This window comes from Fusarium verticillioides, chromosome 4 (genome assembly GCF_000149555.1).
Source record: "Fusarium verticillioides 7600 chromosome 4, whole genome shotgun sequence".
NCBI lineage: Eukaryota > Fungi > Ascomycota > Sordariomycetes > Hypocreales > Nectriaceae > Fusarium > Fusarium verticillioides.
This window is the reverse complement of record NC_031678.1, coordinates 991,195-1,016,646: the sequence shown is the minus strand read 5'-3', so window position 1 is coordinate 1,016,646 and position 25,452 is coordinate 991,195. Positions and strand designations below refer to the sequence as shown.

General features: G+C 48.7%; 12 protein-coding genes across 23 annotated transcripts; 7 read left to right on the top strand and 5 right to left on the bottom strand.

Annotated features, from left to right (window-relative positions):
* Positions 1 to 187: 187 nt before the first annotated feature.
* FVEG_04668 (hypothetical protein) lies at positions 188 to 1,093 on the bottom strand (the record flags this gene model as incomplete). Its single annotated transcript, XM_018892507.1, has 3 exons — positions 188 to 371; positions 472 to 919; positions 1,036 to 1,093. 3 exons carry the CDS (start codon positions 1,091 to 1,093, stop codon positions 188 to 190), a joined length of 690 nt encoding a protein of 229 aa, XP_018749214.1.
* On the top strand, positions 562 to 3,845 carry FVEG_04667 (ATP-citrate synthase subunit 2). Of its 2 annotated transcripts, XM_018892506.1 has the most exons (4): positions 650 to 682; positions 774 to 1,174; positions 1,441 to 1,959; positions 2,331 to 3,845. In XM_018892506.1, the coding sequence occupies exons 3-4, from the start codon at positions 1,519 to 1,521 to the stop codon at positions 3,357 to 3,359; spliced, it is 1,470 nt and encodes a 489-aa protein (XP_018749213.1). In that variant the 5' UTR covers positions 650 to 682; positions 774 to 1,174; positions 1,441 to 1,518; the 3' UTR covers positions 3,360 to 3,845. The 2 variants fall into 2 exon arrangements, with proteins under 2 accessions (XP_018749212.1, XP_018749213.1); XM_018892505.1 differs by having other exon boundaries at positions 562 to 1,174.
* Positions 3,846 to 3,892: 47 nt separating this feature from the next.
* FVEG_04666 (hypothetical protein) lies at positions 3,893 to 6,628 on the bottom strand. Of its 3 annotated transcripts, none has more exons than XM_018892503.1 (4): positions 6,404 to 6,608; positions 5,977 to 6,347; positions 5,602 to 5,901; positions 3,893 to 5,549 (listed from the first exon to the last, which is right to left on the bottom strand). In XM_018892503.1, the coding sequence occupies exons 2-4, from the start codon at positions 5,980 to 5,982 to the stop codon at positions 4,383 to 4,385; spliced, it is 1,473 nt and encodes a 490-aa protein (XP_018749210.1). In that variant the 5' UTR covers positions 5,983 to 6,347; positions 6,404 to 6,608; the 3' UTR covers positions 3,893 to 4,382. The 3 variants fall into 3 exon arrangements, with proteins under 3 accessions (XP_018749210.1, XP_018749211.1, XP_018749209.1); XM_018892504.1 differs by having other exon boundaries at positions 5,977 to 6,061; positions 6,404 to 6,532; XM_018892502.1 differs by having other exon boundaries at positions 5,977 to 6,628.
* Positions 6,629 to 8,374: 1,746 nt separating this feature from the next.
* On the bottom strand, positions 8,375 to 10,506 carry FVEG_04665 (hypothetical protein). The gene is made up of 3 exons (XM_018892501.1): positions 10,069 to 10,506; positions 9,375 to 9,937; positions 8,375 to 9,319 (listed from the first exon to the last, which is right to left on the bottom strand). The coding sequence occupies exons 1-3, from the start codon at positions 10,187 to 10,189 to the stop codon at positions 8,987 to 8,989; spliced, it is 1,017 nt and encodes a 338-aa protein (XP_018749208.1). The 5' UTR covers positions 10,190 to 10,506; the 3' UTR covers positions 8,375 to 8,986.
* A 110-nt stretch (positions 10,507 to 10,616) lies between these two features.
* On the top strand, positions 10,617 to 11,535 carry FVEG_04664 (hypothetical protein). Its single transcript, XM_018892500.1, has 2 exons — positions 10,617 to 11,157; positions 11,214 to 11,535. Exons 1-2 carry the CDS (start codon positions 10,848 to 10,850, stop codon positions 11,261 to 11,263), a joined length of 360 nt encoding a protein of 119 aa, XP_018749207.1. The 5' UTR covers positions 10,617 to 10,847; the 3' UTR covers positions 11,264 to 11,535.
* Positions 11,536 to 11,652: 117 nt separating this feature from the next.
* Positions 11,653 to 13,137, top strand: FVEG_04663 (hypothetical protein). Of its 2 annotated transcripts, XM_018892498.1 has the most exons (4): positions 11,653 to 11,750; positions 11,802 to 11,838; positions 11,903 to 12,448; positions 12,502 to 13,137. In XM_018892498.1, the coding sequence occupies exons 1-4, from the start codon at positions 11,748 to 11,750 to the stop codon at positions 12,870 to 12,872; spliced, it is 957 nt and encodes a 318-aa protein (XP_018749205.1). In that variant the 5' UTR covers positions 11,653 to 11,747; the 3' UTR covers positions 12,873 to 13,137. The 2 variants fall into 2 exon arrangements, with proteins under 2 accessions (XP_018749205.1, XP_018749206.1); XM_018892499.1 differs by having other exon boundaries at positions 11,903 to 13,137.
* Positions 13,138 to 13,257: 120 nt separating this feature from the next.
* On the top strand, positions 13,258 to 14,425 carry FVEG_04662 (DNA polymerase delta subunit 4). 2 transcript variants are annotated; one of them, XM_018892496.1, is made up of 2 exons: positions 13,258 to 13,977; positions 14,026 to 14,425. In XM_018892496.1, exons 1-2 carry the CDS (start codon positions 13,330 to 13,332, stop codon positions 14,194 to 14,196), a joined length of 819 nt encoding a protein of 272 aa, XP_018749203.1. In that variant the 5' UTR covers positions 13,258 to 13,329; the 3' UTR covers positions 14,197 to 14,425. The 2 variants fall into 2 exon arrangements, with proteins under 2 accessions (XP_018749203.1, XP_018749204.1); XM_018892497.1 differs by having other exon boundaries at positions 13,271 to 13,975; positions 14,026 to 14,382.
* Positions 14,251 to 16,330, bottom strand: FVEG_04661 (hypothetical protein). Of its 2 annotated transcripts, none has more exons than XM_018892494.1 (4): positions 15,255 to 16,330; positions 15,041 to 15,195; positions 14,625 to 14,982; positions 14,251 to 14,578 (listed from the first exon to the last, which is right to left on the bottom strand). In XM_018892494.1, the coding sequence occupies exons 1-4, from the start codon at positions 15,664 to 15,666 to the stop codon at positions 14,406 to 14,408; spliced, it is 1,098 nt and encodes a 365-aa protein (XP_018749201.1). In that variant the 5' UTR covers positions 15,667 to 16,330; the 3' UTR covers positions 14,251 to 14,405. The 2 variants fall into 2 exon arrangements, with proteins under 2 accessions (XP_018749201.1, XP_018749202.1); XM_018892495.1 differs by having other exon boundaries at positions 14,262 to 14,571; positions 15,255 to 15,866.
* A 153-nt stretch (positions 16,331 to 16,483) lies between these two features.
* Positions 16,484 to 19,727, top strand: FVEG_04660 (ubiquitin-like 1-activating enzyme E1 B). 3 transcript variants are annotated; one of them, XM_018892493.1, is made up of 8 exons: positions 16,484 to 16,908; positions 16,990 to 17,013; positions 17,087 to 17,257; positions 17,310 to 17,671; positions 17,721 to 17,782; positions 17,831 to 18,682; positions 18,741 to 18,825; positions 18,872 to 19,727. In XM_018892493.1, the coding sequence occupies exons 3-8, from the start codon at positions 17,099 to 17,101 to the stop codon at positions 19,152 to 19,154; spliced, it is 1,803 nt and encodes a 600-aa protein (XP_018749200.1). In that variant the 5' UTR covers positions 16,484 to 16,908; positions 16,990 to 17,013; positions 17,087 to 17,098; the 3' UTR covers positions 19,155 to 19,727. The 3 variants fall into 3 exon arrangements, with proteins under 3 accessions (XP_018749200.1, XP_018749198.1, XP_018749199.1); XM_018892491.1 differs by lacking the exon at positions 16,990 to 17,013; XM_018892492.1 differs by lacking the exons at positions 16,484 to 16,908; positions 16,990 to 17,013 and having other exon boundaries at positions 17,026 to 17,257.
* Positions 18,713 to 20,290, bottom strand: FVEG_04659 (hypothetical protein). Its single transcript, XM_018892490.1, has 4 exons — positions 19,785 to 20,290; positions 19,640 to 19,726; positions 19,459 to 19,551; positions 18,713 to 19,367 (listed from the first exon to the last, which is right to left on the bottom strand). Exons 1-4 carry the CDS (start codon positions 20,209 to 20,211, stop codon positions 19,210 to 19,212), a joined length of 765 nt encoding a protein of 254 aa, XP_018749197.1. The 5' UTR covers positions 20,212 to 20,290; the 3' UTR covers positions 18,713 to 19,209.
* A 366-nt stretch (positions 20,291 to 20,656) lies between these two features.
* Positions 20,657 to 23,687, top strand: FVEG_04658 (hypothetical protein). Of its 4 annotated transcripts, none has more exons than XM_018892486.1 (4): positions 20,657 to 21,557; positions 21,617 to 21,833; positions 21,967 to 23,228; positions 23,286 to 23,687. In XM_018892486.1, exons 1-4 carry the CDS (start codon positions 21,416 to 21,418, stop codon positions 23,366 to 23,368), a joined length of 1,704 nt encoding a protein of 567 aa, XP_018749193.1. In that variant the 5' UTR covers positions 20,657 to 21,415; the 3' UTR covers positions 23,369 to 23,687. The 4 variants fall into 4 exon arrangements, with proteins under 4 accessions (XP_018749193.1, XP_018749196.1, XP_018749194.1 ...); XM_018892489.1 differs by having other exon boundaries at positions 21,917 to 23,228; XM_018892487.1 differs by having other exon boundaries at positions 20,657 to 21,833.
* Positions 23,688 to 23,768: 81 nt separating this feature from the next.
* Positions 23,769 to 25,399, top strand: FVEG_04657 (replication factor C subunit 3/5). The gene is made up of 3 exons (XM_018892485.1): positions 23,769 to 24,068; positions 24,119 to 24,768; positions 24,816 to 25,399. Exons 1-3 carry the CDS (start codon positions 23,935 to 23,937, stop codon positions 25,208 to 25,210), a joined length of 1,179 nt encoding a protein of 392 aa, XP_018749192.1. The 5' UTR covers positions 23,769 to 23,934; the 3' UTR covers positions 25,211 to 25,399.
* Positions 25,400 to 25,452: the final 53 nt, after the last annotated feature.

Genomic DNA, 25,452 nt, shown 5'->3' with positions numbered 1-25,452 from the left:
GTTGTGGGTTCGGAGTGAACAGCACTGAATAAAATCGGATAGCTCAAGAGCTTGAGGTGAGGCAAGGTCCATCATGGAGGGGAATGGAGGGGCAGGAAATCAAGCTTAGACCATGTCGGGGGTGGCGTCCAGCCCAGCAGGCGCTGACCACCAAAACAAGCCACTGGGCTGGTGTCACCCCGTAGGCTCACTTCACCTTGAGTTGCTCCTCGAACTCACCGCAAGGCCAGCTTTGGGCATTTCCCCCGGAACCCGAGTCAATTTTTGCCAATCTCAGCAAATGGAAGACTTCCAATTTTGTCTTGGTACCCAGGTCTTTGGGGCAGGCGACTCGCTTCGCGTACCCCGGAGCCAACCGTTGCTTAGACCATCTACATAGGTACAGGCCGTATTAGATGTTGTTGATATCTGGATCATGGTAGTCCCCAAAAAGCAATGGAAAGACTCATAAGAAGTGGCCGAACAACTCACGAAAGCTTCCGAAATTTTGAGTCTATCAGATTGGGTTGGATAGGATTCGGATCGTAATGTAGGGTGTGTAAATTGACTGCTGCGGTTTTCGGCGGTTTGATGAAATTCGAATCGACCTGTCGTACGTAACTCAAGTTGTCGGTCGTCTCCCCCTGGTCCACCCTGGTCCTTCTCAACAGCTTGGAGTCGGAGTGACATTGTCCATGTACCGGTACTTGACAATCCCTCATCGCTTTTTGGACCCCGTCCCCAATGGATTTCAGGGCCCAGGTACCTCCGCCACGCGCTGATCGACTCTGTAGCTCCAGGTACCCTCCACTGACCGCCCGCCCCAGGCTACTAGCCCAGGCCACGCCAGGCCAGGTTGTCGAGCGCCCCTCCACTCCCCCCTTCAACTTGACCCCTCCACTCCGCCCGCTTCGGGTGTCTTCCCCTTCCATTGAGCTTCCTTCAGGTCCAGTGGTTTTTTCGAGAGAGCTCATCACCTCACTCATACACTCCTCAACTTGCAGTGTCTTGTTCCAAACTCTCGCTGTTTCTTTCTAGTTGCTCCTCCATTCTCACCTCTCGCATCGTCTTGAGCAACCTTGATCCTCTTCTCTTTCCTCGACTTTTTGCCCATCTCTCTGTCATAATCTCATCTCTCCATCCAATCCTCATTTTCGACTTCATTGTTGCAGCCCGCTTGAGCTCGTGTACAGTGGTGAGTGTGCTTTTTTCCCCGCCGAACGGTCGTCGACTCTCCTCAAAGTGCCAAAGTCAATCACGACCATGATTGCTTCACTTGAGCATTGAGTTTTGCGCTCCTATAAACCGCTGTGAAATCCATTGTGTAGTTTTGTCAGCCCTGGCTGTTGTTTCAACTTCAATCCTGAGCTGAATCAAATCGGTTTTAAGCCTGCGAGACAACACCGATCAACCTTGAACCAGACCAGACGCAGCATTCGCTAACCGTATTCTTTTCACCAGAATTAAAGAAAAGGAATAAACCGGCACTCGCCAATTCATTCTCAACTCTGCGTTTCTCCTCCTTTCCTCATAATTAAAATGTCCGCCAAATCGATCCTCGAGGCCGACGGCAAGGCCATCCTCAACTACCACCTCACCCGCGCTCCCGTTATCAAGCCCAGCCCTCTTCCTGCGCCTACTACTCACAACCCCCCCAGCAGACTCGCCTCGCTGCACTTCCCAGAGGATGCCAGTGTTGAGGATATTCTGAACCAGGCTGAGGTCACCTACCCTTGGCTCCTCCAGCCCGACGCCAAGTTCGTTGCCAAGCCCGATCAGCTCATCAAGAGACGAGGAAAGAGTGGTCTTTTGGCCCTCAACAAGACCTGGCCTGAGGCTAAGGCTTGGGTCGCTGAGCGAGCCGGTAAGGAGCAACAGGTTGAGCACACCACTGGTGTGTTGAGACAATTCCTTGTCGAGCCTTTTGTTCCTCATCCCCAAGACACTGAGTACTACATCAACATCAACTCAGTCCGTGATGTAAGTTGAAGCATTGTTCCCTCTTGTGTTGTTTTTGGATGAGTTCCTGGAGCGCTTCATATCCTCAATATGAAGATCCTGAAATCGAAAGAAGAGAATAGGAAGAGAAGGAAAGAATCTGAAGAGAAGAAAGGGGTCTGCAGCAACTTGTATTTGCTGCTCGGTGTTGCGTAGTCTAATTGTGGGCTCGTTCTACCTGTGCCGGCAATCCTTCTTTGTACCGAAACGGGCGAACGGATGCCGCGATAAGAAAACAACCCCCGTTCCTCTCGGTCACTTCCGCGCCAAACCCCACAACCAGCACCGGTTTTCCGGCCTACACCCAACTGCCAAACTATCTGTACCTAATTTACTGACGCCTTCATCTATAGGGCGACTGGATCCTCTTCACCCACGAGGGCGGTGTTGATGTCGGCGATGTTGACGCTAAGGCTGAGAAGCTCTTGATCCCTGTGGACCTCGCTGAATACCCTTCCAACGAGGAGATTGCTGCTACTCTTCTCAAGAAGGTTCCCCAGGGCGTTCACAACGTTCTTGTTGACTTCATCACCCGCCTCTATGCCGTCTACGTTGACTGTCAGTTCACTTATCTCGAGATCAACCCTCTCGTTGTCATTCCCAACGAGGACAAGACCTCCGCCGCTGTCCACTTCCTCGATCTTGCTGCCAAGCTCGACCAGACTGCCGACTTCGAGTGCGGTGTCAAGTGGGCCATTGCTCGATCTCCTGCTGCTCTCGGTCTTACCAACATTGCCCCCTCTGCCGATGGCAAGATCAATATCGATGCTGGCCCTCCTATGGAGTTCCCTGCCCCCTTCGGTCGTGAGCTGACCAAGGAGGAGGCTTACATCGCTGATCTCGACGCTAAGACTGGTGCTTCCCTGAAGCTGACTGTTCTGAACGCCAAGGGCCGTATCTGGACCCTTGTTGCTGGTGGTGGTGCTTCCGTCGTCTACGCCGATGCCATTGCCTCTGCTGGTTTCGCCGACGAGCTCGCCAACTACGGTGAGTACTCAGGTGCTCCCACCGAGTCTCAGACCTACCACTACGCTCGAACTGTTCTTGACCTTCTCCTCCGTGCTCCTCAAAGCGATGAGGGCAAGGTTCTCTTCATCGGTGGTGGTATTGCCAATTTCACCAACGTCGCCAGCACCTTCAAGGGTGTTATCCGGGCTCTGCGAGACTTCGCTCCTAAGCTGATCGAGCACAATGTTTCCATCTGGGTGCGACGTGCCGGCCCCAACTACCAAGAGGGTCTGAAGAACATGAAGGCCGCCACTCAGGAGCTCGGCCTCAACGCCAAGATCTTTGGCCCCGAGATGCACGTCTCCGGTATTGTGCCCTTGGCCCTCGTCCCTGGCAAGTGGGAGGAGAGCAAGGCACAGGAGTTCCAGGCTTAAGGGGTAAAACTTTACCAAGGGGTTAGTATAGTACGAAGGGATGAACGATTTTTAGTACTGCAAGATAGACAAACGGGTACCAGGTGGTGCGATGCAATTCTTGGGGCTTGGGACCAAAAATGGTCGAACAAGCTGTGTACGGCAGTATTTGAGCTATAACGGAAAGAAAGCTAATAGACCTGATGACACTTATGGATTAGATGAGCCTCTCGGTTCTCCAAGATGCTTATGTATCAAGATGCTGTATAGCAGCCCATTGATGTTCCATTGATACCAAGTACATTCTGATGTATCATCCGCTTGCGTGCAATTTTCTTCCTTACTTTGTATTCCTATTGTTGATCAACACTGATTGATTTATTGAGCTCGTTGTATCTTGCTATATCTAGGGGAGGGTACCTAATCATTGTCTCTGGCGTAATCGAGGAAGAGACTCGAGCCACGTGGAATGACATACAATAAGAGCACGGAGTAGTCGCCCTAAAAGAGGCCTATAGGCACAGTTGTAGATGTGTCCTGTGCATTAAACTTATTCGCGGTTTATGTTGAGAAGGCCAATAGGAAAGGAAATGTACTGACTTTTTCCATACGGATGCATATACTGGGCAATAGCAGCATAACAATCAAGTTGGCGGCAGGATAAGATAATGCTAAGTCAACCAAGGACTGATGACATTGGGGATTTAACATTTAGTATGCCCTACTGTTCAGTTACTTTCACGTCCCACAGCCAGACAGAGTTGTGCAATCCAGAGCAGTTAAGTCCATGTAATTCCTAAGTCAATAACAAACAGTGTATCTGTATAAAAAGCTCAAATCGGAAGGATCTCAAAAACCTTCCAGTGAGCAGGCTCATAATCTGAGCCTGAGAAGTAGTCATGTCACCAAATGGTGGGTGCGGGTAGTATCGTATACTTTTCGTATCTGAAAAAATCAAGCGTGTTACAACTTCCCGTTCCAAGTACCAGATGCAGCACATTATTTGGGTTCTTCTTGCTTCTTGTGCCTGTTCCAGACAGGCACCTAAAGCGCAAACACCATGGCGGCCAAAGGTAGGGCCATAACCCAAGCCAAAGGGCGGTTAAGAATAGCAGCATCTTCATCATCCTCTCCATCCTTGGCATCTCCACCATTTGAGTTGGTGCTGTTGTCGGTGTTGGTACTGTTATTGTCATCGGTAGTCTCGCTCCCTGTGTCTGCATCGTTCTTACCGGACGCATTGGACTCGTCGTCCTTCAGGGGAATGACCTTAAGATTTTTCATAGCACTGCCGTCAGCGTTACTGACATCAAGCTTGACGTTCCAGTCCGAGATATCGATGATCTTTCCGCTAGGTTTGTTCTTAATACCGTTGTCGACCAGCTTTTGGGCATCGTCAGGGATAGTTGGAAGAGTAAAGTTGTTGTCGAAACCGCTATCCTCGATGATGCCAGCCTTACAGGCCGGAGCCTTCGGAGAGCTCTTGCTAGCAGGCTTAGATTGGACCTCCTTCCAGTTGATTCTAGCAAACTGGTTCTTAAGGCGGTTGAAATCTCCGAGAATGCGAAGCTTGTCTCCAGTAATCTTGACGAGGCCATAGTTGTTGTCCTCCTCAGTATACTCGTACACGACGCCACCCGAGAAGACCGGGGTCATTTCGTCTCCGTACATGGCTTGAGTCTCATTCCAGTAACGGGGTTGAGGTTTGTTGCATCCATATTCACTGAAAAAAACAGGGATAGAGGTTGAGTTGAAGCCAGCAACAAGATCGTCGTAAGAAGAAGTCTCAAAGGTGGCCTCAGGTCCACACCATGAGTAGGAGTTGAGCGCAAAGAGGTCGGCACGGCTCATATCACCCTTGTCCTCCGCATCGGCGCACTGGAGGTAGTTCCACGTGTCCCACAGAACATCGCGGACGTCAGCGGCAGAATAACCAACAGGAATTTGGCGCTTCAAGTTGTTCTTGATGTAGTTCTTGAGATCGCGGGTGACAGCACGGATATACTGAGGGGCAAACTCAGCAGTGGCCTGGTTGTTGATGACCTCGTTGGCGGAGAAGAATAGAAGAGTATTTGGGTAGTTGCCAAACGCCTCGGTGATGGCAAAGGTGCGATTAAGGTAGGCTGTGTAGTAACTCTCCCATGGCTTCTCCGAGTGAAGAGCCTCACCGGGCAGAGGAGAGTTGACATCAATCATCATATACATGCCGGCCTAGCAAAGGATGTTAGATCATCCTCCACAGAGGCTCAGCCAAATCACTTACAGCATTGAAAATACTAGCGCACTCATCATGGTTGATGTTAGGATCCAGGTTGTAAACACGGATCGCATTGATACCAAGAATCTGCATGAGAGCAGCATCTCGCATGCATTCGTCTTTGTGACTGAGAGGATCTCTTCCGCTGGAAGGATCGTAGCCGGCACTACCTCCAGGTTGGTAGGCCATACCAACAATCTGGAATTTGTCGCCGGTCTCGGGGTTGATAAAGTCAGTTCCCTTGATCTCTAGAGGAGGCACGGCACCGACAACCGCAGCCCCAAGGGCCATGAGGGTGGCTTTGATCTAGCACGCATATCAGTATGTGGTGTAACGAATAGTAATGCGCCATGTACAGCAGCGCAAGGTGAGGGAACATACAAGCATCGCGATAGCGTGCTACTGAATTTTCTTGTATTCGCTTTTCCCAAAAGTCGTGGTAACAGTACGGGGTTGGATTGTAGACCTGGAAAGACGTAACGTAAACAGCTTGATTCACAGCAGAAGGTTGTGTTGTTGACTGATGGTGTTGGTGAGGGGCGCGATGATGAACAAGGACATTTGGTAGATAAAATCAAGGCACGAAATGAACTGATCTCGATGAGAAAGAGCGATAAGAAGCGAAAGGACCACAATTCGACAATAATCGCTTGGCGAAGAAGGAGCGTATGGGGTTGGAATAAAGGGCAAGCAACGAGGTGGAGGAGGAAGAGTAAGAGTGGAAGTGGGTGAAGGTTGATGAATGTCAGTGACTGACAGTGATGGGTCAGCCAGCAAATATTGCTTTAAGGTGAAGGCGAGGTCTTACAGGCATGCAACAGTCAAACGAGAAGATCAGACGGGAGCAGATATGAGCAAGCGCACGCAGTATGATCTAGATTCAGACAAAATCCCAGTGCAGCGGAAGAGGTAAGCTCAAATAAGAAAGGATGCCGAGGCCAAGCATGTAATGATGGAAAGGGGATTGGTACATAGATCCCATCGAAATCAACAATAAACACGACCTAGACATCAACGCCGCAAGCCTGTACCGTTTGCAGACTGCAGTCTATTACACCACTATCGGGAGACCGGCCATGGCATTTTGGCTCTTAGCATGAATAGATCAGGTTCCGGCAGAAGCCAAGCTTCAAGCCTAATATGTAAGCAGGTTAAGGATTGGGGTTTAGAATACTCTATACGAGGTCTCTAATGGATAGGTAGCAAACAGTATCGTACTTCGGTGGCACTAGATACCTTAGATGTCGTTGTATCGATTGCAGCTCATCTAACTTACTCACTATTCTTGCCTGAACGAGCAACTGAAGAATTACAGGACCCTTGTGTTTACAAGGATCCGCGACCTGGTCGAGCCGTTGCCGGGGTTCGTTGGCGCTGGATGGGAAACTCGCTTTACTGTTTGCGGTCTAGATTCGGCGATTGAACGATGAGAACGGGGTCTCGAAGGCAGGTTAATGGGAACGGTCAGACAGAACAGAAGGAATCTGAGACTGTAGTTACATATCAAAGTCAGAAATAAGATACGGGGATGCTCAGCAGCCATTGATGAATCAGATCTGCTTGTCAAGCCCTTAACCCACGTTATATACCAGGCTCTGATCTGATCTGGTCCGTTCAACATGCGTTGTTATCCAAGACAAATGACCGTCGAAGGGTTTCCTGAACGGTCCCACCACGTTTTAAAAGTACGCTTGTCGCTCGATATCCTTGCACCACTGCTCACTGCAATCTCTAGTTACACAAGTTAAATTACTGGCAGCTTTGACTGTAACAGCGTTTTTCTTGGCATCAATATCGCTGGGTATGCTAACAGAGAGCTATGTCGGTAAACCGTAGGCGATCTTTACCTATGCAACCTAAAATGGATCGTGCTGCATACTGTACAGTTGCAGTACACTTTCCTTGAGTCGCCAGATGTTTGCAGCTACGCAGCGAGTTAAAATGCATCAATGTGGACAAGTGAGCGTAGGATTTAACACTATTGTTGTCTAAGGTTGTAATCCTACAGCCAATGGCTTGACAGGAGCTCACCTGAAAACTACATGTCATACCCAATGAAGATGCCCCGTTAACGTATTAAATGCTTGGCCATGAGTAGCACCGAACCCAGAGCGACGCTTCAATTGGCTTCTGTGTTAAATGTCTGTGATACCTCGTGACCGGAGTCACATGGTTTTTGGTAGCGTAGATATTATCAATTTCTACCTGTGGGAGCTTACAGCACAGTATAAAGTCCAAACACTCGCGTATTATAATATTGGCTGGAGCCCGCCTATACTTACATAGTGTCATCGTCCCATGAAAGACGAAAATTTAGTTATGTCCTATTTACACGATGCGGATATCTATGTACATCATCATTAGCTGAAAAACGCCGGGTGTTTCGTTACCGGCCATGAGAGACGGAAGACAAACATCTACCATTACTTCATTGAAAAGTCAAAATATCGTTGCAGCGAGACGCGAGGTACAGTCAATAAGGTCTCATATAATGAGAATAACACAATATAATGCTTATTTTTCAACATATCACCATTACTTCATAATATATAAGCGAAGAACGAAGACAGGGTTTTGGCAGAAAACCCCAACAAAAACAGCTTTCCAAGAGGAGCTTTGAGCTTCACGGGTGTTTTTACCTTTATTGTACGGAGTATGTTCGACGAATAATTTTCGGGCTACCCTATACTTGTGTGACTACACGCAACTAAATTCTACAATGATCGTAATACGATGGCTCAGTGACGTTGCCATAGACTAACAAAAACAATAGGATTATACACACAACTTGGATTAACCGAACTTGGGATAGGCTATACCAAACCAATATCCATTAAGTGAGGTTTATAGGGACTACACAAACAGACAAGTGTATTCGAAGTCACAATCCATTCTCATCGGGCACAACAAGTTCGTCAGAAACTCCAAGGGAATTGATACACTATGTAGGCAGGAAACTAACTCTAGATTAGAGTATGGGGTAGTCGGTCTTATTAAAGCATAGAAAAAGGCCAAATAGCTCTCCGGGGTAGCACTGAAAGAAAAAGAAGAAAGTCGTGTACAGCTTCGATATGGACTCACGGGTAGAAATGTCAAACGGTACGCAGCCAGGAAGAGTCTGATCATATTCGACCAGTTCCTGTCTCATTTTGAACCTCGAAACATTATACCCCTGCCCTTGCTCGCATGCCGATGTCATCGAAATGATGTAAGAGGCATTGGTTCTATTACGGTCAAGTCGACCAGCGAACCTCCTGACAAAGCATTTACTTTTGAGTTGCTCTACATCAGGCCGTGAAAGATATGGAGGGTCGTAACAAATACGGGCTATCGAGCTGCCCAGAGACGCCGTTGCTCCATCGCCAGCACAACTTCAAAAACAAAAGACAGCCTAGTAGCCGTTCATCGTCATTCGTTGCGAGTTTCGGCTCAACTCGCGATCAGCGGCAGGACTGATGGGTCGGCTGCTAGCTCCACCATGAGCACTGCTCTCCTTCAGGGCCAGCAGCTGCTTGGCACGGAAGGTCTCGTAATGGATCTGAGAGGTGGTCTCGATAAGGTCCTGGAGGTGCGTTCGGAGAAGGAAGTCTCGGAGGTAGACAAATTCGCAGTGAGTTTCGTCCTCAACGTTGATAACTCCCCATCGGTTCTGGCGGCCTCGGACCTGCTTACCATTGACGATAATCGACTTCTCGGAACCGACAACAGCGAAAGGAACAAGGTTCTACTGCGTGTTAGTACGTGCACAATCCGATTGAACTCGAGCGACGTAGACAAACCTTGATCTGACCGTTCAGAGCACGCTCCTCATCATCAAATTCCTCGTTATCATAGGGGTACATCTTGAGGTTGTGGAAAGCAAACTCCTCCTTGATGCGCTCCTTAAATTCCTGACGCTCCTCAACGGTCAGGGTGTCGGCCTTGGCTATGACAGGCACCACGTTAACAACATCAGACAGCTTCTTCAAGACGACAATATCGATGGGCTTGAGAGAGTGGCCCGATGGCTGGATGAAGAAGAGACAGCAGTGGATACGGGTATCCTGGATGTAGCGCTCTCGCTGTGCAGTGAGCTCCTTGCGCAAGTACGCGGAGTGCTGATCCTTGATGTACTTGACAATGGGGTCCCAACAGCGGTCGTTGTTGACAAGGTCGCCGTAACCGGGAGTATCGACAATGTTGAGTCTGAGTCGGACACCGTTCTCCTCAATGTTGTGGGAAACAGCCTGGATCTCAGTGGTCTGGCGGATAGGCTCGTCGGGCTGGAAGCGACCCTTGGAGTCGATCAGGTGAGAAGCGAAAATAGTGTTGATGAGCGTTGACTTGCCCATACCGGTCTGACCTACAATGCGCAAGACATGTTAGTATAGTAACTTAATGTATCCGTAGACAAGTAGTCAGGCTGCGAGTAATCACACCATGGTACCTAGTAGGTTTAACCATAGAGACGATTTAGACAAAGTCGTCACTCACCAACACAGATGACGTTGAATTGGAAACCACGCTTCAAGAGCTTCTTCTCAATCTGAGAAGTGATGCTATCGAAACCGACATGGCTCTGAGGATAGATAGTGTTGGGAGGAGCAGCAGCCATCTTGAATAACTCGTACGGGAGAGAAGTGTTCGATTCAAACGGTGAACAAAGGTAAGAGTAGAGCTCGGGAATGCTGTGAGTACTCCAAGAAAAAAGACTGGACTCGAAGAAGCCAAGGTTAACACGAGCGCGAACAGTTGGCAAGGTCGAAGTGACACTTGAAGATGTAGCGAAGCTGGGAGTTGGAGGTTTAGGAGAGGCGGCGTAGAAACCGATCCTAGGGGGAACTTTTCGGGCACTGGGCTTCCTGCCACCTTAGCAAACAATTTCCCTACTGGAAGGGAGGTGTCAGGGAGGTCCAGGGTCCCAAAGAAAGGGGGAAAGCGCGTTTCGAGCTTCTCATTGGTTCAATTGGGTCAGTGCGTCGGTTAGCTGATGATTGGCTGGCGGCATTTCGAGATAGCCCAGGCCTTCAGACTTTTGAGCTGGAATTTAAAGCCTTGCGCATTTTGATCATCGTGACCCCAATCCGAGCCCGACGACCTGTAGACACTTCAGCTCTATCAGGAAACAAGCATCCACGATTGAAGTATTGGGAAATTTATCAATTCAATACCTTTCGTTTCCAAGACTCCAGCACCGGCCTTGGAACTTCGACTGGGACTTGACCACCAAAGCCGACCATCATCTTCAAGCCCATTAACGTCTCTCTGTGAAGATGGCTGCTCCGCTTCTCTCCCGAATATACTCTCCGGCCGTACTATCTGCGGTCTCTTTTCGCCAGTTCACCCAGAAACTCTTCCCGTCGTTGTCGATTGCGATCCCTGGCGTTTCCTTAAACCTACCCACCATCGATGATATCTGGGAGTCTGTGCTACGAGCGGTACCTAAGAACAAGGTCTCCCATTCGAGAAAGCGACATAGACAAATGGCGGGCAAGGCGCTGAAGGATGTGAACAATTTGTGTAAATGTCCCGGATGTGGTCAACCCAAGCGTACACACCGATTATGCCAAACCTGCTTAGAAGGTATATTGTTGCTCTCTTGACATAAGCGAGGCCATATCCAGTCTAACAACCTATAGAAATGAGACAAATTTGGCGTCAGGACTACCCTAATGATAGGTCGATCTGAAGAGAAAGGGAAATGGGACATTGATAATTCACCACTGTACAGTCACCACGGAATCATGCATACCATGGGCGTTTTGGCTTAGTTTGGACCTTGTATGAATATGAGCAGTATACTATGTAAAAGTTTCAACTACCGCGATAAAATTCTGGCAGCTTGAAGAACTGTGAGAACTGTGTTTTAACTCTGTGTATAAAACATTGATGCAGCATGGTTTTGGTATGCAAGAGTATAGTGTGTTATCCCACCTATCAATGATAAATGGTCAACTAGGAGTTGCTGTATTGCTTCATACCTACCTGCGTATGGTAGGTATGGATATCTAGAATGCTTTGTCGTGATTTGGAGCTTTATATTTATGACCCTGTGTTGCCCCACCAAGACCCCTGACATCCATCCGCAGTTCAGTCCAAGCCAAGCACTTTCATTCATACAACGTCATATTGAAGAGCGAGAGAAGCACGACGTTTACCACGGCGTGGGAGAGATGGTAAGGCCGGTCGAAGACTCAGCCACTGAGAAAAGCAACTAATTTCATTAGTCGAAACAATATTTGACCACGCATACCGTGGATAATGGTGAGCTTGACCTCCCCGCTGGGGGGTGAATCAATGAAGCAAGCAGTTTACTAAAGGTGTGTAGCCCACATCACCGACATCTTTTCCATTGCGACGACATCCAAAGCTGTGATATCAGGCAGTGGATCTTCCACGCTTCACGTTCATGATACAACTGATCCTTCATTCCCACTCAAGCAGTCCATCTCAGATGCACACAAGTTGGGGTGCCACCACGTGTGCACCTCACGGAATGGTAACGTCGCAGCGAGCGCTGGATTTGGCGGCGAGGTAAAAATTTGGAAAGTCGACAGCGACACTGGCGAATGGAGTTTGGATGGTGAGATTAGAGGATCTTCATCTAAGCCTGGTGAGGCCTGGGCTATGGCGTTGAGTGAGAATGGATCTTACCTGGCTACTACAACAAACGATGGCCGAGTCAACGTTTGGGATGTCATGGGTGAGAAGAAGCCCAAGATTCGTGAGTACGAAACCGGAAGTGCTGGATCTGGAAGCTTTGGCATGTCAGTGGACTTGAGCCGGGATGGGAAATACACGGCCAGCGGCCACCAGAATGGATCTGTCTACATTTTCAACAATGATACAGGAAGAGTCCTGTACTCATTATCTGGTCGGTTGCCTCGTACACCTCTTACATACTATTTCTCTGACATGTGCTATCAGGTCTCGCAAAGCCTGTACGATCAGTTGCCTTTTCTCCTGGTAACACTCGACTTGCTGCTGCAGGTGACGCTGGAATCATCGCACTCTACGACATAAAACATGGAGAACATGTTGGGAACCTGACTGGACACTCCTCGTGGGTCACATCACTCGACTGGAGCGATACAGGGGAGTACCTGCTAAGTGGCTCAATGGATGGGAAGGTCAAGGTATGGTCAATTGAGCGAAGCGCGTGTGTGGCAACCCATAGTGAGACGGACAAAGCTCTTTGGTCTGTAAAGTGGCTACCGAAGACTGTCAGAAGCGAGATGTTCTGCACTGCTGGCGCAAACAGGAGCCTTTCGTTCTACCGAGAGGCTACTGGTGGTTGATCATTGTATAATAGAAACGGGAAACTCTCGGCGATGAGGGAATTCGATCACCAAGACAGTCAGAAAAAGAAAAGACATTACAGGCTTATGTTATCACGTTTCACTAACAGCTTGTATGTGTGAACTTGACGGCATCAATACGATAGATCAGCGGGCCGCAAAGAAATCCACAAACTGGGGGCAAGACCGGGAATCCTAGCAGTACCTGGGATAAGAGTTGAAATCTAAACCTTAAGGATAGTTACCAATTCATATCATTCGAAACAGGAACTTCTTGCGTCGCCATGAAGCTGCCCCAATAATTAGGGTCACAGAGTATGATGTAAGGCACGTGATCTCGCGCTCAAGTTCGCGTTGTCCTGCCAATCTTAAGGCTTGCACGTCATGCATTTGGTCCCCTCCAGCCTTCCAATCCCAGGGCAGTCAATGACCCTGTATCCGTACCTGTGGTTAATTTATGTATGAACGACTTTACCTTTCGATCATCATCACCCATCATAAAGCATCCGTTCTCTCAACGTTAACTGCTAAACTGGCAAATTATTCTACTGCTAAGAAACAGCTAGGGCCTGTTTATAGCTCTATCGACTTCACTCACAATTCACCAAGCATCATTCTCAGCATTCAGCAGCGCCATCTCGTTTTAACATTAGGAGCTGAGCCCACTATGCCCACAACTCGACGATCCGCTGCCAGCGCTCGCAGCAGGGGCCCGCCAGCCAAGGGACAGTCTACTTTGAGTTTCTCAAACAAAGTCACCAAACCAGTACCCAAAAGCGCCAAGAAGTCTGCTATCTCTGCTTCCATCTCAAAGCTCGACCCCGGCCAGCATGCCTCACAGCGTGAGGTTGAAGATATTGTTGTCAACGACCATGAGTCCACAGAGGCTGATCAGGAAGAAGTTGAGGCAGTCACAGATATTGAGGTAGTCCCAGAACCTGCGAAGTCTGAATTGGAGTCGCAAGCAGAGAAAGTTACAGACACGCAGATCAAGAAGTATTGGAAGTCCATTGAAGACCAATGGACTACGCCACGATTGCACCAGCAAGGTGTATCTTTGAGCGAGAAGGTTCTTCGATATTTCGATGTCAGCTCACAATATGGTGTAAGTCAGCTTGGGCTATCATGGATTCACCGTAGCTAACCTGCGTAGCCCTGTATAGGCATGCCTCGCATTAAGCGCTGGAAACGAGCTGAACGTCTGGGTCTCAATCCTCCAATTGAAGTCCTCGCTGTTCTTCTCAAGGAAGAAAGCAAGGGCAACGATAAAATCGAAACGGCACACATGGATGAGATCCTCAACTCGACTGCTGTAGGTGCCTGAAATGTCTCCACCTGTTATTTGGCCACTAGAGGCTGTTTCACGGAGTGAGGCGTTTGAGGGAATGATGTTCAGGTGCCCTTGTCGCTTTATTTACTGTCTCATTTATTCTATAAGCGCGTAAAGAGCTAGTCGAATAAGAAATCTATGATCTAAACTTGGGTCTCAAAATACACAGAAAGTCTAGAGGTAACTGGCCTCGCGGCCTCCATCTAGTACCAAATACTCCTTGTCCGATGATGCGGAATGGGCTCTTTACCCGCCGCTTCCAGTTCCTTCATACTGTCGTAGAGGAAAAAGTCTATTAGGATGGCGTTGACATGAGCGTCAGGGTGTTGACGCAGAATCTCTCGTCGAATCAGCTCAACACACCAGATACTGCAAGCTAACATGTTCAGTAAAAGTTATCGACTACAGTTTAAACGACTTACCTCGTATTTGTAGCTCCCATGAACATCCGCTCTTTATCATCTTCTTGTCCTTGATGGCGGCTGCTACCGTTGGAGAACAATACAGGGCGCCCATAGTCATCAAAATTTGAGGGATACGATAATCCGCAAACATGGTGATCTTGTCGATGTCTCGAAATTCGCCGTATGACGCGCCGTTGAAACATGCCCAAAGATCCGCAACAAGGATTTGTGCTCTCTTCATCAGCCGAATCATCTTGCCATCTTCGAAACGATGCTCATCACGAAAGCAGTCAAAATCCTGCGCCAGCAAGTTCACCAGGCGTGCCGCAGAACCGTCAGCAGCGTAAATGAGCTCTGCAACAGAGCCATCGTAGTGCTGTTTTATGTGGTCAGAATTACTATCAAATGGCAGGATTGACGTAGTTCTGGCTTACCTTGAAGAGTACCTGGCCAGCTTCTCGGAGGCAGTCTAAACGTTCTTCAAGGAGGGGAATTTCCTCTTCTGTGCATGACCGGAAAACATGGGTGAGGGATTCCAGGGTACACTCTTCTTCGTTCTTCCAGTAGAAAGGATCCGTGATAGGAATGCCTTTAGTGAGGTCAAGTATTAGCTTGCTGTGTGAGTCATCGTGGAAAATGATAACTGACCTTCATCAATTGCTCTTTGGAGAGCTGCCACCAAACTCCAATAACCAGTCCATCTTTTCCCGCGATATTCAATAGCAAAGCGTTCATCATCAGGTAGTTCAGACCAGAAAGAAAAGTTCAGCAAGTCCATAGTGAAAATGAAGTTGACAGTAGTTTCGTCCTTGGCCTTGGGGTGAAGTTCATGCTCTGACCAGGTGGCAGTTGAGTAACTCTTCTGTTGCATTTGCTCATAAATGTTCTCAGCTGCCTTTTTAGATGCACGCATGTCAACGGCAACATCAATGCAACTGTCGTAGACATATTCAGCGCTCTCCAGGACGCCTGTCTCGGGCTCCTCCTGGATATCGATCTTCCCCTGAAGATGTTGGCGGAGGAGTTCCAACAGCTCGGTGTCAACCTCGTCGTCAGACATCGCTACAGAAATAGGTTGTTACACGTTATGGAAAAGGAGAATGAGCCAAGCGCAATGGAGAAAACGTAGAGGAGGGAAAAAAAAGCAAAGAGTGACAATGGCGGGCAGTTTTCTTTGTATGATTCAGTCTAGACTTTCAATGTCGAGTCGAGTATCCAGGTCCCTTATTTTTTTTTTTTTTTGGCCTCGGGAGCGGCCCCGCGGTCGCATAACTGCTACCTTAGCCCAGTGTATTTTGCGTCCCTTGCGGCTTGCCATGGCCGAAATACGGCAAAGGAAGGAATTGTATGGTGAATACCTAGTCAAATGCTTCTGGAAGCAACCGGTTCACATCATATTGACTAAATGGATGACTTTGTAATACCGTTTCGTTGGAGTGCCCCTTAGATAGCTCTACTAGGCAGGACTGGGAGGCACTCATTGTCCTTGCATCTGCATCTGCACGTCACCATCCCACCCATCCCATCAGTTAAAAAAAACATAGAGTGCTAACATGTCGAGTCTTCTAAGAGGAGGTAAGCCAGCTAAGGTAACTAGAAACTTGATATGAAGTTAGTAAAATAACTCAGCTGGGCTAGTAGGAACTGAGCAGCCTTTTGGTGAGTTTATTTCAGCATACAAAGGGTTTGAGTCCAAGTTTCTTGCTCTTCGAGGACCTTCAGTTGTGATGGTTAAGTTATTGGTGTGCTCATTGACAACGTGAGTACACAGTGGAGCCCAATCATTAAGCCTTCCATGACACCAAGAATTCCCGGCTTTAGAAGCTCGAAGCTCTGTGATAGGCCCGTCCGATTGGTCGCCCTGCAACGCCGCTCCCCTGCTGAGTGCTCTATCTCAGATCTCTGACCACTAACATCCAATTCAACCTTCCCACCTTCAACTGATCGCGACATTCTTCACCAACAAGCGCACTGACTCGACATTTATGCGCCGCCCTTGGATCGGGATATTCCACTCTTTCGATCCCGTTTCCGCGTGTAGAAAGCGATCACTATAACGATGAATGCGACAAGCGCCGATCAGACTCCGGCCCAGACACTGAATACAGCTATGGCTTCAGCTCCAGCTATTACTCCAGCCTCTAAGCAGCAACCACAAATACAAACACAACTACAGCAACAGCAGCAGCAGAGGAAAACTGCTTCATCCGAGAACGAATCCCGGAAACGCACGCCGGCCATGACGCGTGACCGACACAACCAGCAGTCGCTAGGCGCATCACTCAATACCTCTGTCAAGCAGGTACGTTTCTTATGCATGGGACTAAATATCACCTCTCAGCCTTGATCTCGCAACATGATCTGACGCGATCCGACGCCTCAGGAGCGATGTATCTAGGAGTGAGCTGTATGCGATGCGACATGGCGATCTTACTCGACCACTTCTTATCATTGTGGGTATGCTAACTCGGATCGCGCAGGCTCGTGTGCTCATGGTTGGTGCTGGCGGAATTGGATGCGAGTTGCTCAAGAATATGGTCCTCACAGGCTTTGGCGAAATACATATTGTTGACCTCGATACCATCGACCTTTCGAATCTGAACCGACAGTTTCTTTTCCGTCACGAACACATAAAAAAATCCAAGGCTCTAGTGCGTCATTCTGCCCAAAATGGAGTTTGGTTAGATACTAATCAAGGCGCAGGTGGCCAAGGAGGCAGCAGAACGGTTCAATCCCAATGTCAAAATTGTCGCACACCATGGCAATATAAAGGACGATGAATTCACTGTGGCCTGGTTCCAGCAATTCCACATTGCTTTCAATGCTCTTGATAACCTCGAAGCGCGCAGGCACGTCAATAAGATGTGCCTGGCAGCTGATGTACCCCTGATCGAGAGTGGCACCACCGGATTCAATGGCCAGGTGCAGGTTATCAAAAAAGGCGTTACTGCATGCTACGACTGCACTCCGAAGGAAGCACCCAAGTCCTTCCCTGTGTGTACAATTCGAAGCACCCCCAGCCAACCCATCCACTGCATTGTATGGGGTAAAAGTTATTTGCTCAAGTATGAATATAGATAGCGACTTGCAGAAGATTGCTAACAAAGAGTTCAGCGAGATATTTGGCACAAGTGAAGATCAGGCCGCGTTTGACCACTCAACAGATGCCGACAATGGTAAGTGAAATGCTGTGTTAAGGGGCAGCACATACTGACAAGAGCCAGCCAAGGAGATTGAGGAGTTGAAGAAAGAATCTGAAGCCCTCAAGATGATTCGGGATGCTACTGGCACGTCCAAGTTCCCTCAGATGTTATTTGACAAGGTGTTCAGCGCCGACATCGAGCGACTACGTTCCGTGGAGGGGATGTGGACGTCCCGGCGAGCTCCTGAACCTCTTGAATATCAGACCATTCTCGCACAGGCTGGCGATGCTATCGCCAACAAGGACAAGGCTCTGAACGACGATCAGCGGGTTTGGTCCCTGGAAGAGAGTCTAGCGGTCTTCAATGACAGTCTTGACCGACTAAGCAAGCGAATTCTTGAACTCAAGAAGAACAAAAATCCCGAAGACCCCGACCCCACAATCACATTTGACAAGGATGACATTGATACCCTTGACTTTGTGACAGCAAGCGCCAACATTCGCTCAACAATCTTTGGAATTGACAAGAAGTCTCGTTTCGATACCAAACAGATGGCAGGCAACATTATTCCAGCGATTGCCACAACCAACGCAATCGTCGCTGGTCTCTGTGTTCTTCAGTCTTTCAAAGTTCTGAAGGGCGAGTATGCACAGTCCAAGGAGGTCTTCCTGACCCCCTTTGCCCCAGCTCGACTTCTGGCCCCTGATAGGTCCAGAGAGCCAAATCCCGAATGCCCCGTTTGTAGTGTTTACTTTACAACTATTGTTGCAGATCTGTCTCGGGCGACTCTCAAGGATCTCGTTGATGACATCGTCTTGTCAAAACTGGGATTTGAAGGCAAGGAGTTTGTCGTGAACAACGACATAGGAACCTTGGTTGAATGTTTTGAAGACGGCGACGACGAGAATCTACCCAAAAAGCTGACTGATCTCGGTAAGGCCTCATTGAAAGGACAAATGAATTGCTCGCGGAGGACTGACAGAACCACTAGGTATAAAGAAGGACTCGTTCTTGACTGTCATCGACCAGGACGACGAAGACACGTTCGTCAATGTGGTTATCAATGTCCAAGAAGGGTTTGTCTTTGTCTCTGTTGTTATTGAACTAAGCTTACAATTATAGTACATTGAAAGAAGACGAGAAACCGGTCAAGGCTACATTCCCGGATGCCCCTGAAATTCCACGCCGACCAAAGAAGCTCCAGCCAGTCTCCGCGAATGGCAATGGGGAACTCAACAACGGGCAGGCCGTTAGTGCCGAGCCTAAGGGTATCAAGAGACCGCATGGAGAGGACGCTGAACCACCTCTCAAGAAACTCAAGATCACCGAACCCGGAACCGACATTGTAGACGTGGACGAAGTCCAAAGCCATGCCGCCGCCGGCGCTATCGTCATTGACGACTGAAGGGTTATTCAAGGGGTTGAAAGGACGATGCGTATATCCTGGGAACCGTGGCTTTCTAGTTAGCGCTTAAGCCACCATCCAGGTTCAGTACGCAATTGTTGGCGAAACGGTTGGTTATCAAAAACATGGCAGCGTCGGCTACCTCATCGGGCGTGCCCAAACGACCCAAGGGACACTGCTTGAGGTAAGATTCACGAGCAGTCTCAGTGAGTTCTAAAACAGTGCATTGCACATTAACATTGGTTTTCGCCTTCGCATGGGTGATTCGCACCAGGGGTTGAAGGCGCAGGAAGGGGAGACTCACCATTCCACATTGGACTCTGTATCCAACCCGGTAGCAATGTGTTGACGCGGATAGAACGACTTTTATACTCAAGGGCTAGGGCGCGGGTGAAAGCTGCGACGATATGGAGTCAGCAGGTTTTTGGCATGTATAATAATGTGAGATTCATTAGCATAAGATTAGGGATATATCATGAACATACCAACGACACCAGCTTTTGAAGCGGCGTATACTGCAGCACCAGCACCCATTTTGGTAGCCATAAGACTTGAAACATTGATGATGCATCCTATGAGCACATGTGAGAAGATGCTATCGGACACAAATAACTGCTCGGTGGGACGCACCATGAGGGGTTAATTTGGCATATTTAGAGGCGAGAATAGTCGCCCGGAGGTTGAGGTTAAGGATGAGTTGAATTTCCTCTTCGCCGGTCCTTTTGAGCGCTGACGTTTGACTGGTCCCAGCACAGTTGACGAGGACATCAACGGGGCCTAGAGTGGGAAATATACCCTTGAAGATATCTGCCCTTTGCACATCCAGGCGTTTGAATTGGTGCCCTGTTGGGCGCCTACTACCTTCGATGTTCTCCATGTACGGGAGAGGCTCAAAGGGTTTGAGTCTGGGCTCAAGGACTTGGCGATCATCAACGGCATTGCGACTCATGATGGTCACAACAGAGCCGCGGTCTGCAAGTGCGCTAGCAATACGGAAGCCCAGCGTACCGGTACCTCCTACCACAATGGCATGTTTACCGCGGAGAGAGAAGGACATGGGCGATGGTGGAGGCGGAATGTGTGAGGTGGTTTATAGATAGTGAAGTTTGATGTGGTGGTGAAATTTGAAGTTGATTCTGTAAATATTGACTTGAATGGAGACGAAGGCCCAACTTTTTACGATAAAGCTCTGTATACATCGAATTCCACGACATACTGTAAAATGAATATTCTCTATAATTAATTTTCATTCCCTTATCCTTCAAGTTGCTTTTGATCGTTGCGAGCCGAATTCCTCTGCTTCTCAATTGTACCTACCTATGCTTAATTACCTACCTACCTAGGTACGGATACCTACCTGCCCTAGCTGCCTTACCCAGCCAACCTCCCATGCAGCACCGATGTCATTGTCACACTGTACGACTGTTTGGCTGAAAAAAAAAACCCCCAACACCATCGAAACACCTGACCAAGCAATCGGTTCCTGGCTGGCTGTATGTCATGGCTGATATCTGTCTCCTAGTAGCAATTGCTTTTTTGCACATACTCAAGACGATTTCCCTGTTACTATGAGTATGTCCATATTAGCCTCTGTAAATACTTACAAGCCCAGAACCCCCTGTCTTTAAACCAGTGGCTGGCTTGTTTGGTGCATCTCATCAGCTTCCATGATGGGTTTCGCTTCTGGGTAATCAACAGGGGACTGAAGAGGAGAACCGCAAAGTTTCAAGTTAGTGAGGTAACTAATCCGCTGACTAAACCCTGATTTCGAGTGGTCTTGTCTCGTTGTCCTCTGCGAGTGCCAAGGGTTGAAGCCAAACGTAGCGGACGTCGATAAACACTCAAACAAGATGATGGCGGACGAACATCTAGTCTACCTAATCTGACCTGTTTCTCCTACGACAAGGATCTATTGACCATTGTTGCTCCTTACTGGATACCTACATATACATAGCTGACAACCTGCCTGCTTCACTCGAACCTCGGCCTCTGCTGGTCTGGTTCAGTTCATTGTAACATAGTGCAAAACTCCACTTGATCAAACTCCCGCCGCTTCCATCCATCGCTGGTTAACTATTCCCACTAAACTCCTCCATTGCAACTACATTCTCAGCAGGGCTTCTGTCCATTGAAGCCCAAGGCCGCACTTAGGCTCACGACATTCCTTATCGTCTTCTTTGACCTCAATGGTTTCGTCATTGTGTTAGATCTTGTACTCGTCGCAATTGACGTACTCTTACCTTTACTTCTGCCGCAAAACCATGAGCGACCCTCAACGCGATGCCCCGCCGTTGAGCGCCCACATTCCCGCTACCACCACGACCACGACGGTTCTGCCTACGACAAACGGCTCTGCCAAAGGCGACGACGTTCCCGATGCCGGACTGAGAAGTCTCGATCACTGTACGCCTCAGTAACGACCTCTCTCGCGCCACGCGCTTTGCTGATTGCTCCTCTCGCAGACAAGCGCGCCCTGCCAAAATGGCGGTACAATCTACGCCAACAGATGCTACCTCTGATCCGCTGGGAGACACCCTACCTTGCGTGGATGCAAGAGAAGTTGCGGACTCCAGCTCTCGATAGCTACTTCGCCATCACTGCCAACCTCGGAACCCATACCTTCTTCATGATCGGATTACCCATCTGCTTCTGGTGTGGTTATGCAGCATTTGGCAAGGGGTAAGTCACACCATGTTCCGCGTCTACATTCGCTGCGCCGCGCCGCATGATGTTGCACCGCAGTTGCAGTAACAAATATCCAGATTCTCGAGATTATAGGATTTAACAGGCACTGACACGCTTCGTTGTGTAGACTTGTACATATTCTTGCGCTCGGTGTCTTCTGGACAGGCTTTATCAAGGACTTCTACTCTCTCCCGCGACCACTTTCGCCTCCTTTGCACCGAATCACGATGTCTGGTTCTGCAGCCCTCGAATATGGTTTCCCTTCGACCCATAGCGCCAATGCCGTATCTGTCGCTGTCTATGCGCTTCTGATACTACGCAGTCCCGATAACACGCTAGCTCCAACCACGAAGTTCGCACTCGAATGCCTCTCATACTTCTACGCTGCTTCGATCATATTTGGGCGCTTATACTGTGGCATGCATGGCTTCCTCGACGTAATTGTTGGGTCCTTCATGGGTGCCGCGATTTCTCTTCTCGAATTCTACTACGGACCTCCCCTGGATGAATATATGCACTCCAGCTCTTGGGCTGCGCCTCTTGTAGCTGCCTTGATTATTCTTATACTCGTACGCATCCACCCTGAGCCGGCAGATGACTGTCCATGTTACGATGACAGTGTTGCCTTCGCTGGTGTTGTCATTGGTCTCGAATTCGGCACTTGGACGTACGGCAAAATTGCGCTAGATCCTTGGGAGACTCATGCGCATGGAGGAGGATCAGTGGATATTACGCACTTGGGATTGACTGCCAACGTGGCTAGGATCGTTTTCGGCGTTCTTGTCGTCTTTGCGTGGCGCGAGACGATGAAGCCTCTACTGCTTAAGCTCTTGCCTCATCTATTCCGAATATTTGAACAGGTTGGGGTGAACATGCCTCGACGGTTCTTCACTCCTGCTAGTAAGTATAAGACTGTACCAACAGGCTCTCGTATTGATACGCTTTTCCCTTCGCCGTCCGACTTCCCACGCATGGTTGAGAGTATCCGAAACCCTACCACCCGAGGTCGCTCTGTGTCGATTGGTCCTCAGAGTGCCGCAGATGCATACGAGACCTTGGCGTATAGAGAGCGCAAGCGACGCGAGAGTGTCAGCAGTAACCATAGCTTGAAGAGCAAGTCAAGCAACCTGGAGCTCCAGACCACGCATGAAGACTATTCTGGCAAGGGAGCTCAGGCGTCTGGTGCACAGGCAAACCGAATCGTCGAATTCGAGCAGATGATGGGGACCGGCGAGGTTGTGACAACACCAGCCGCCGATGATGATCGGGTTGAGATATTTGTTACGGGTACCGAGGACGGGTTGGGAGAGCGGGAGATGTTCTCGCAATTAATCAAACCTCGTGTGCGATACGACGTCGAGGTCGTGACTAAGCTCGTTGTTTACACTGGTAAGTTTACGGAATTTTTCCCTGACAAGAGAAATGGTTTGCTGACTGGTATGACAGGTATTGCTTGGTTTGCAGTGGCTATTATCCCCATAATGTTTGAGATTGTGGGCTTGGGGACGAATCAGTTACATGAACGATGAGTGATGAGATGAAATGAGACAAGAGAGGCCACCGCTTTGTATTATTTTCCAGTGGCCTCCAGGATGCAATTAGACATTCTTCTTTTTAATGAACATATAAGGTGATGAATGATGGGCGCTGGAATGGTTTATTGGTTAGGTATGTCACCTTTGAGTTTCTGTGGGTGATATATCTCAAGACAACTTGAGAGTTGCAATTGATACTGAGTTGTATTCATGATAGGGTATCCGAACAGTGCTATAACAACATTTGATTTGAAAATAAACATCATTCAAAATAGCTGTCTCAAGGAAGAATGATACCTCAGTTAAAGGGTGTAAGGAAGTGTGAAGTTGACGATTTCGCCCTTGTGATTGGCCGTTGCTATGCGCAAGGGTCTTAATTGACCGACACGCTCAGACGCGTTTAGGTGTAACCTAGCACGTGTTCCTCACTGACTTCAATATTCAAACTTCCGTAACCACAGCGCAACAAGCTCAAGAGTTGCGGGCCGAGCAACCCCGGAAAACATTCCATCACCAAAGGAACTACAAAGACCGAAAGCAACAAGAAAACAAGCGCAAATATGTCTGATATTGGGGATGAGATGGACGTTGACGTCCCCGTTGTCAGCAAAGATGTGATGTTTTCCTCTGAAGCCAAGCAAGGCAAGCGAAGTGCTGCCAATCTGCCAGTTGAGGCTGAGGATAGTCTCCCTTGGTAGGTGCTCGTAAGAAACGCCATAAAAGATCAGGATTAATGGAGCCCAGGGTTGAAAAGTACCGCCCAAACACCCTCGACGACGTCTCGGGCCATCAAGATATCCTCGCTACTATCAACAAATTCATTGACCAGAATCGTCTCCCTCATCTACTCCTCTACGGTCCTCCAGGTACCGGAAAAACGTCGACAATTCTGGCCCTTGCTCGTCGTATCTACGGAGCTGCGAATATGCGCCAAATGGTTCTCGAACTCAATGCCTCAGATGACCGTGGTATTGATGTAGTGCGGGAGCAGATCAAGACATTTGCTAGTACCAAACAGATCTTCTCCTTGGGTGGTGCATCTGCCCGCGCAGGCAACTCGATGGCTGGATTTAAGCTCATTGTTCTGGATGAGGCTGATGCTATGACGAGCACAGCCCAGATGGCGCTACGACGGATAATGGAGAAGTACACCACTAACACACGATTCTGTATCATTGCAAACTATTCCCACAAGCTTAGCCCAGCACTTCTGAGTCGATGCACACGGTTCCGCTTCAGTCCGCTGAAGGAGGGTGATATTAGGGTGCTGGTTGACAAGGTGGTGGATGAGGAGCATGTTAGGATTGGCGGAGAGGCGGTCGATGCGTTGGTGAAGTTGAGCAAGGGTGATATGCGAAGAGCACTGAACGTTCTACAGGCCTGTCACGCATCAAGTCAGTCTGCATGCCTCTCTTTCCAAACGTGACTAACACAGGCCTAGGCACACCATTGCGAGCGAAGGATGCACCTAAAGTGCCTGACAGCGAAATTGAACGCGAAAACATCACAACGGAGACTATTTATAACTGCATTGCGGCACCCCCACCTGATGCCATTAAAGAGATTGTGTCGACGCTGCTGAAGACATCTGATGTCACAAGTTGTCTAAACACTATTAACGCTCTCAAGGTGTCGCGAGGTCTTGCGCTGGCGGATATCATCACGGCGCTCTCCGAGGAGTTGGTGAAGCTAGAGGTTGGTCCTGAGGTGATGATCACCTGGCTGGATGGTCTCGCCAACATCGAGCATAGAGTCGCCGGTGGAGGCAGTGAGTTGATTCAGACTGGAGCAGTTGTTGGAGTTGTCCGAAACGGAGTTGAGTTGATGAGCCGATAATCTCAGGATCTCTACAGCTATCGAGCGTCGCGTCTTCACAAGGACGTAATGAGTTGATTGACATTGAAGGCTGAATATTCGTATGATGTTACACAACGATTAACTGTGCTACAAGCAATAAAAGCCTTTTATAGTACATAGATGAAACCAATTAAGCATCATGGCGATGATTTTAACCCCAAGCGCCGCGACTTTGTAAAGCTGTTAATAATGTATCTGTCAGCCACTATCCATGTCTAGTG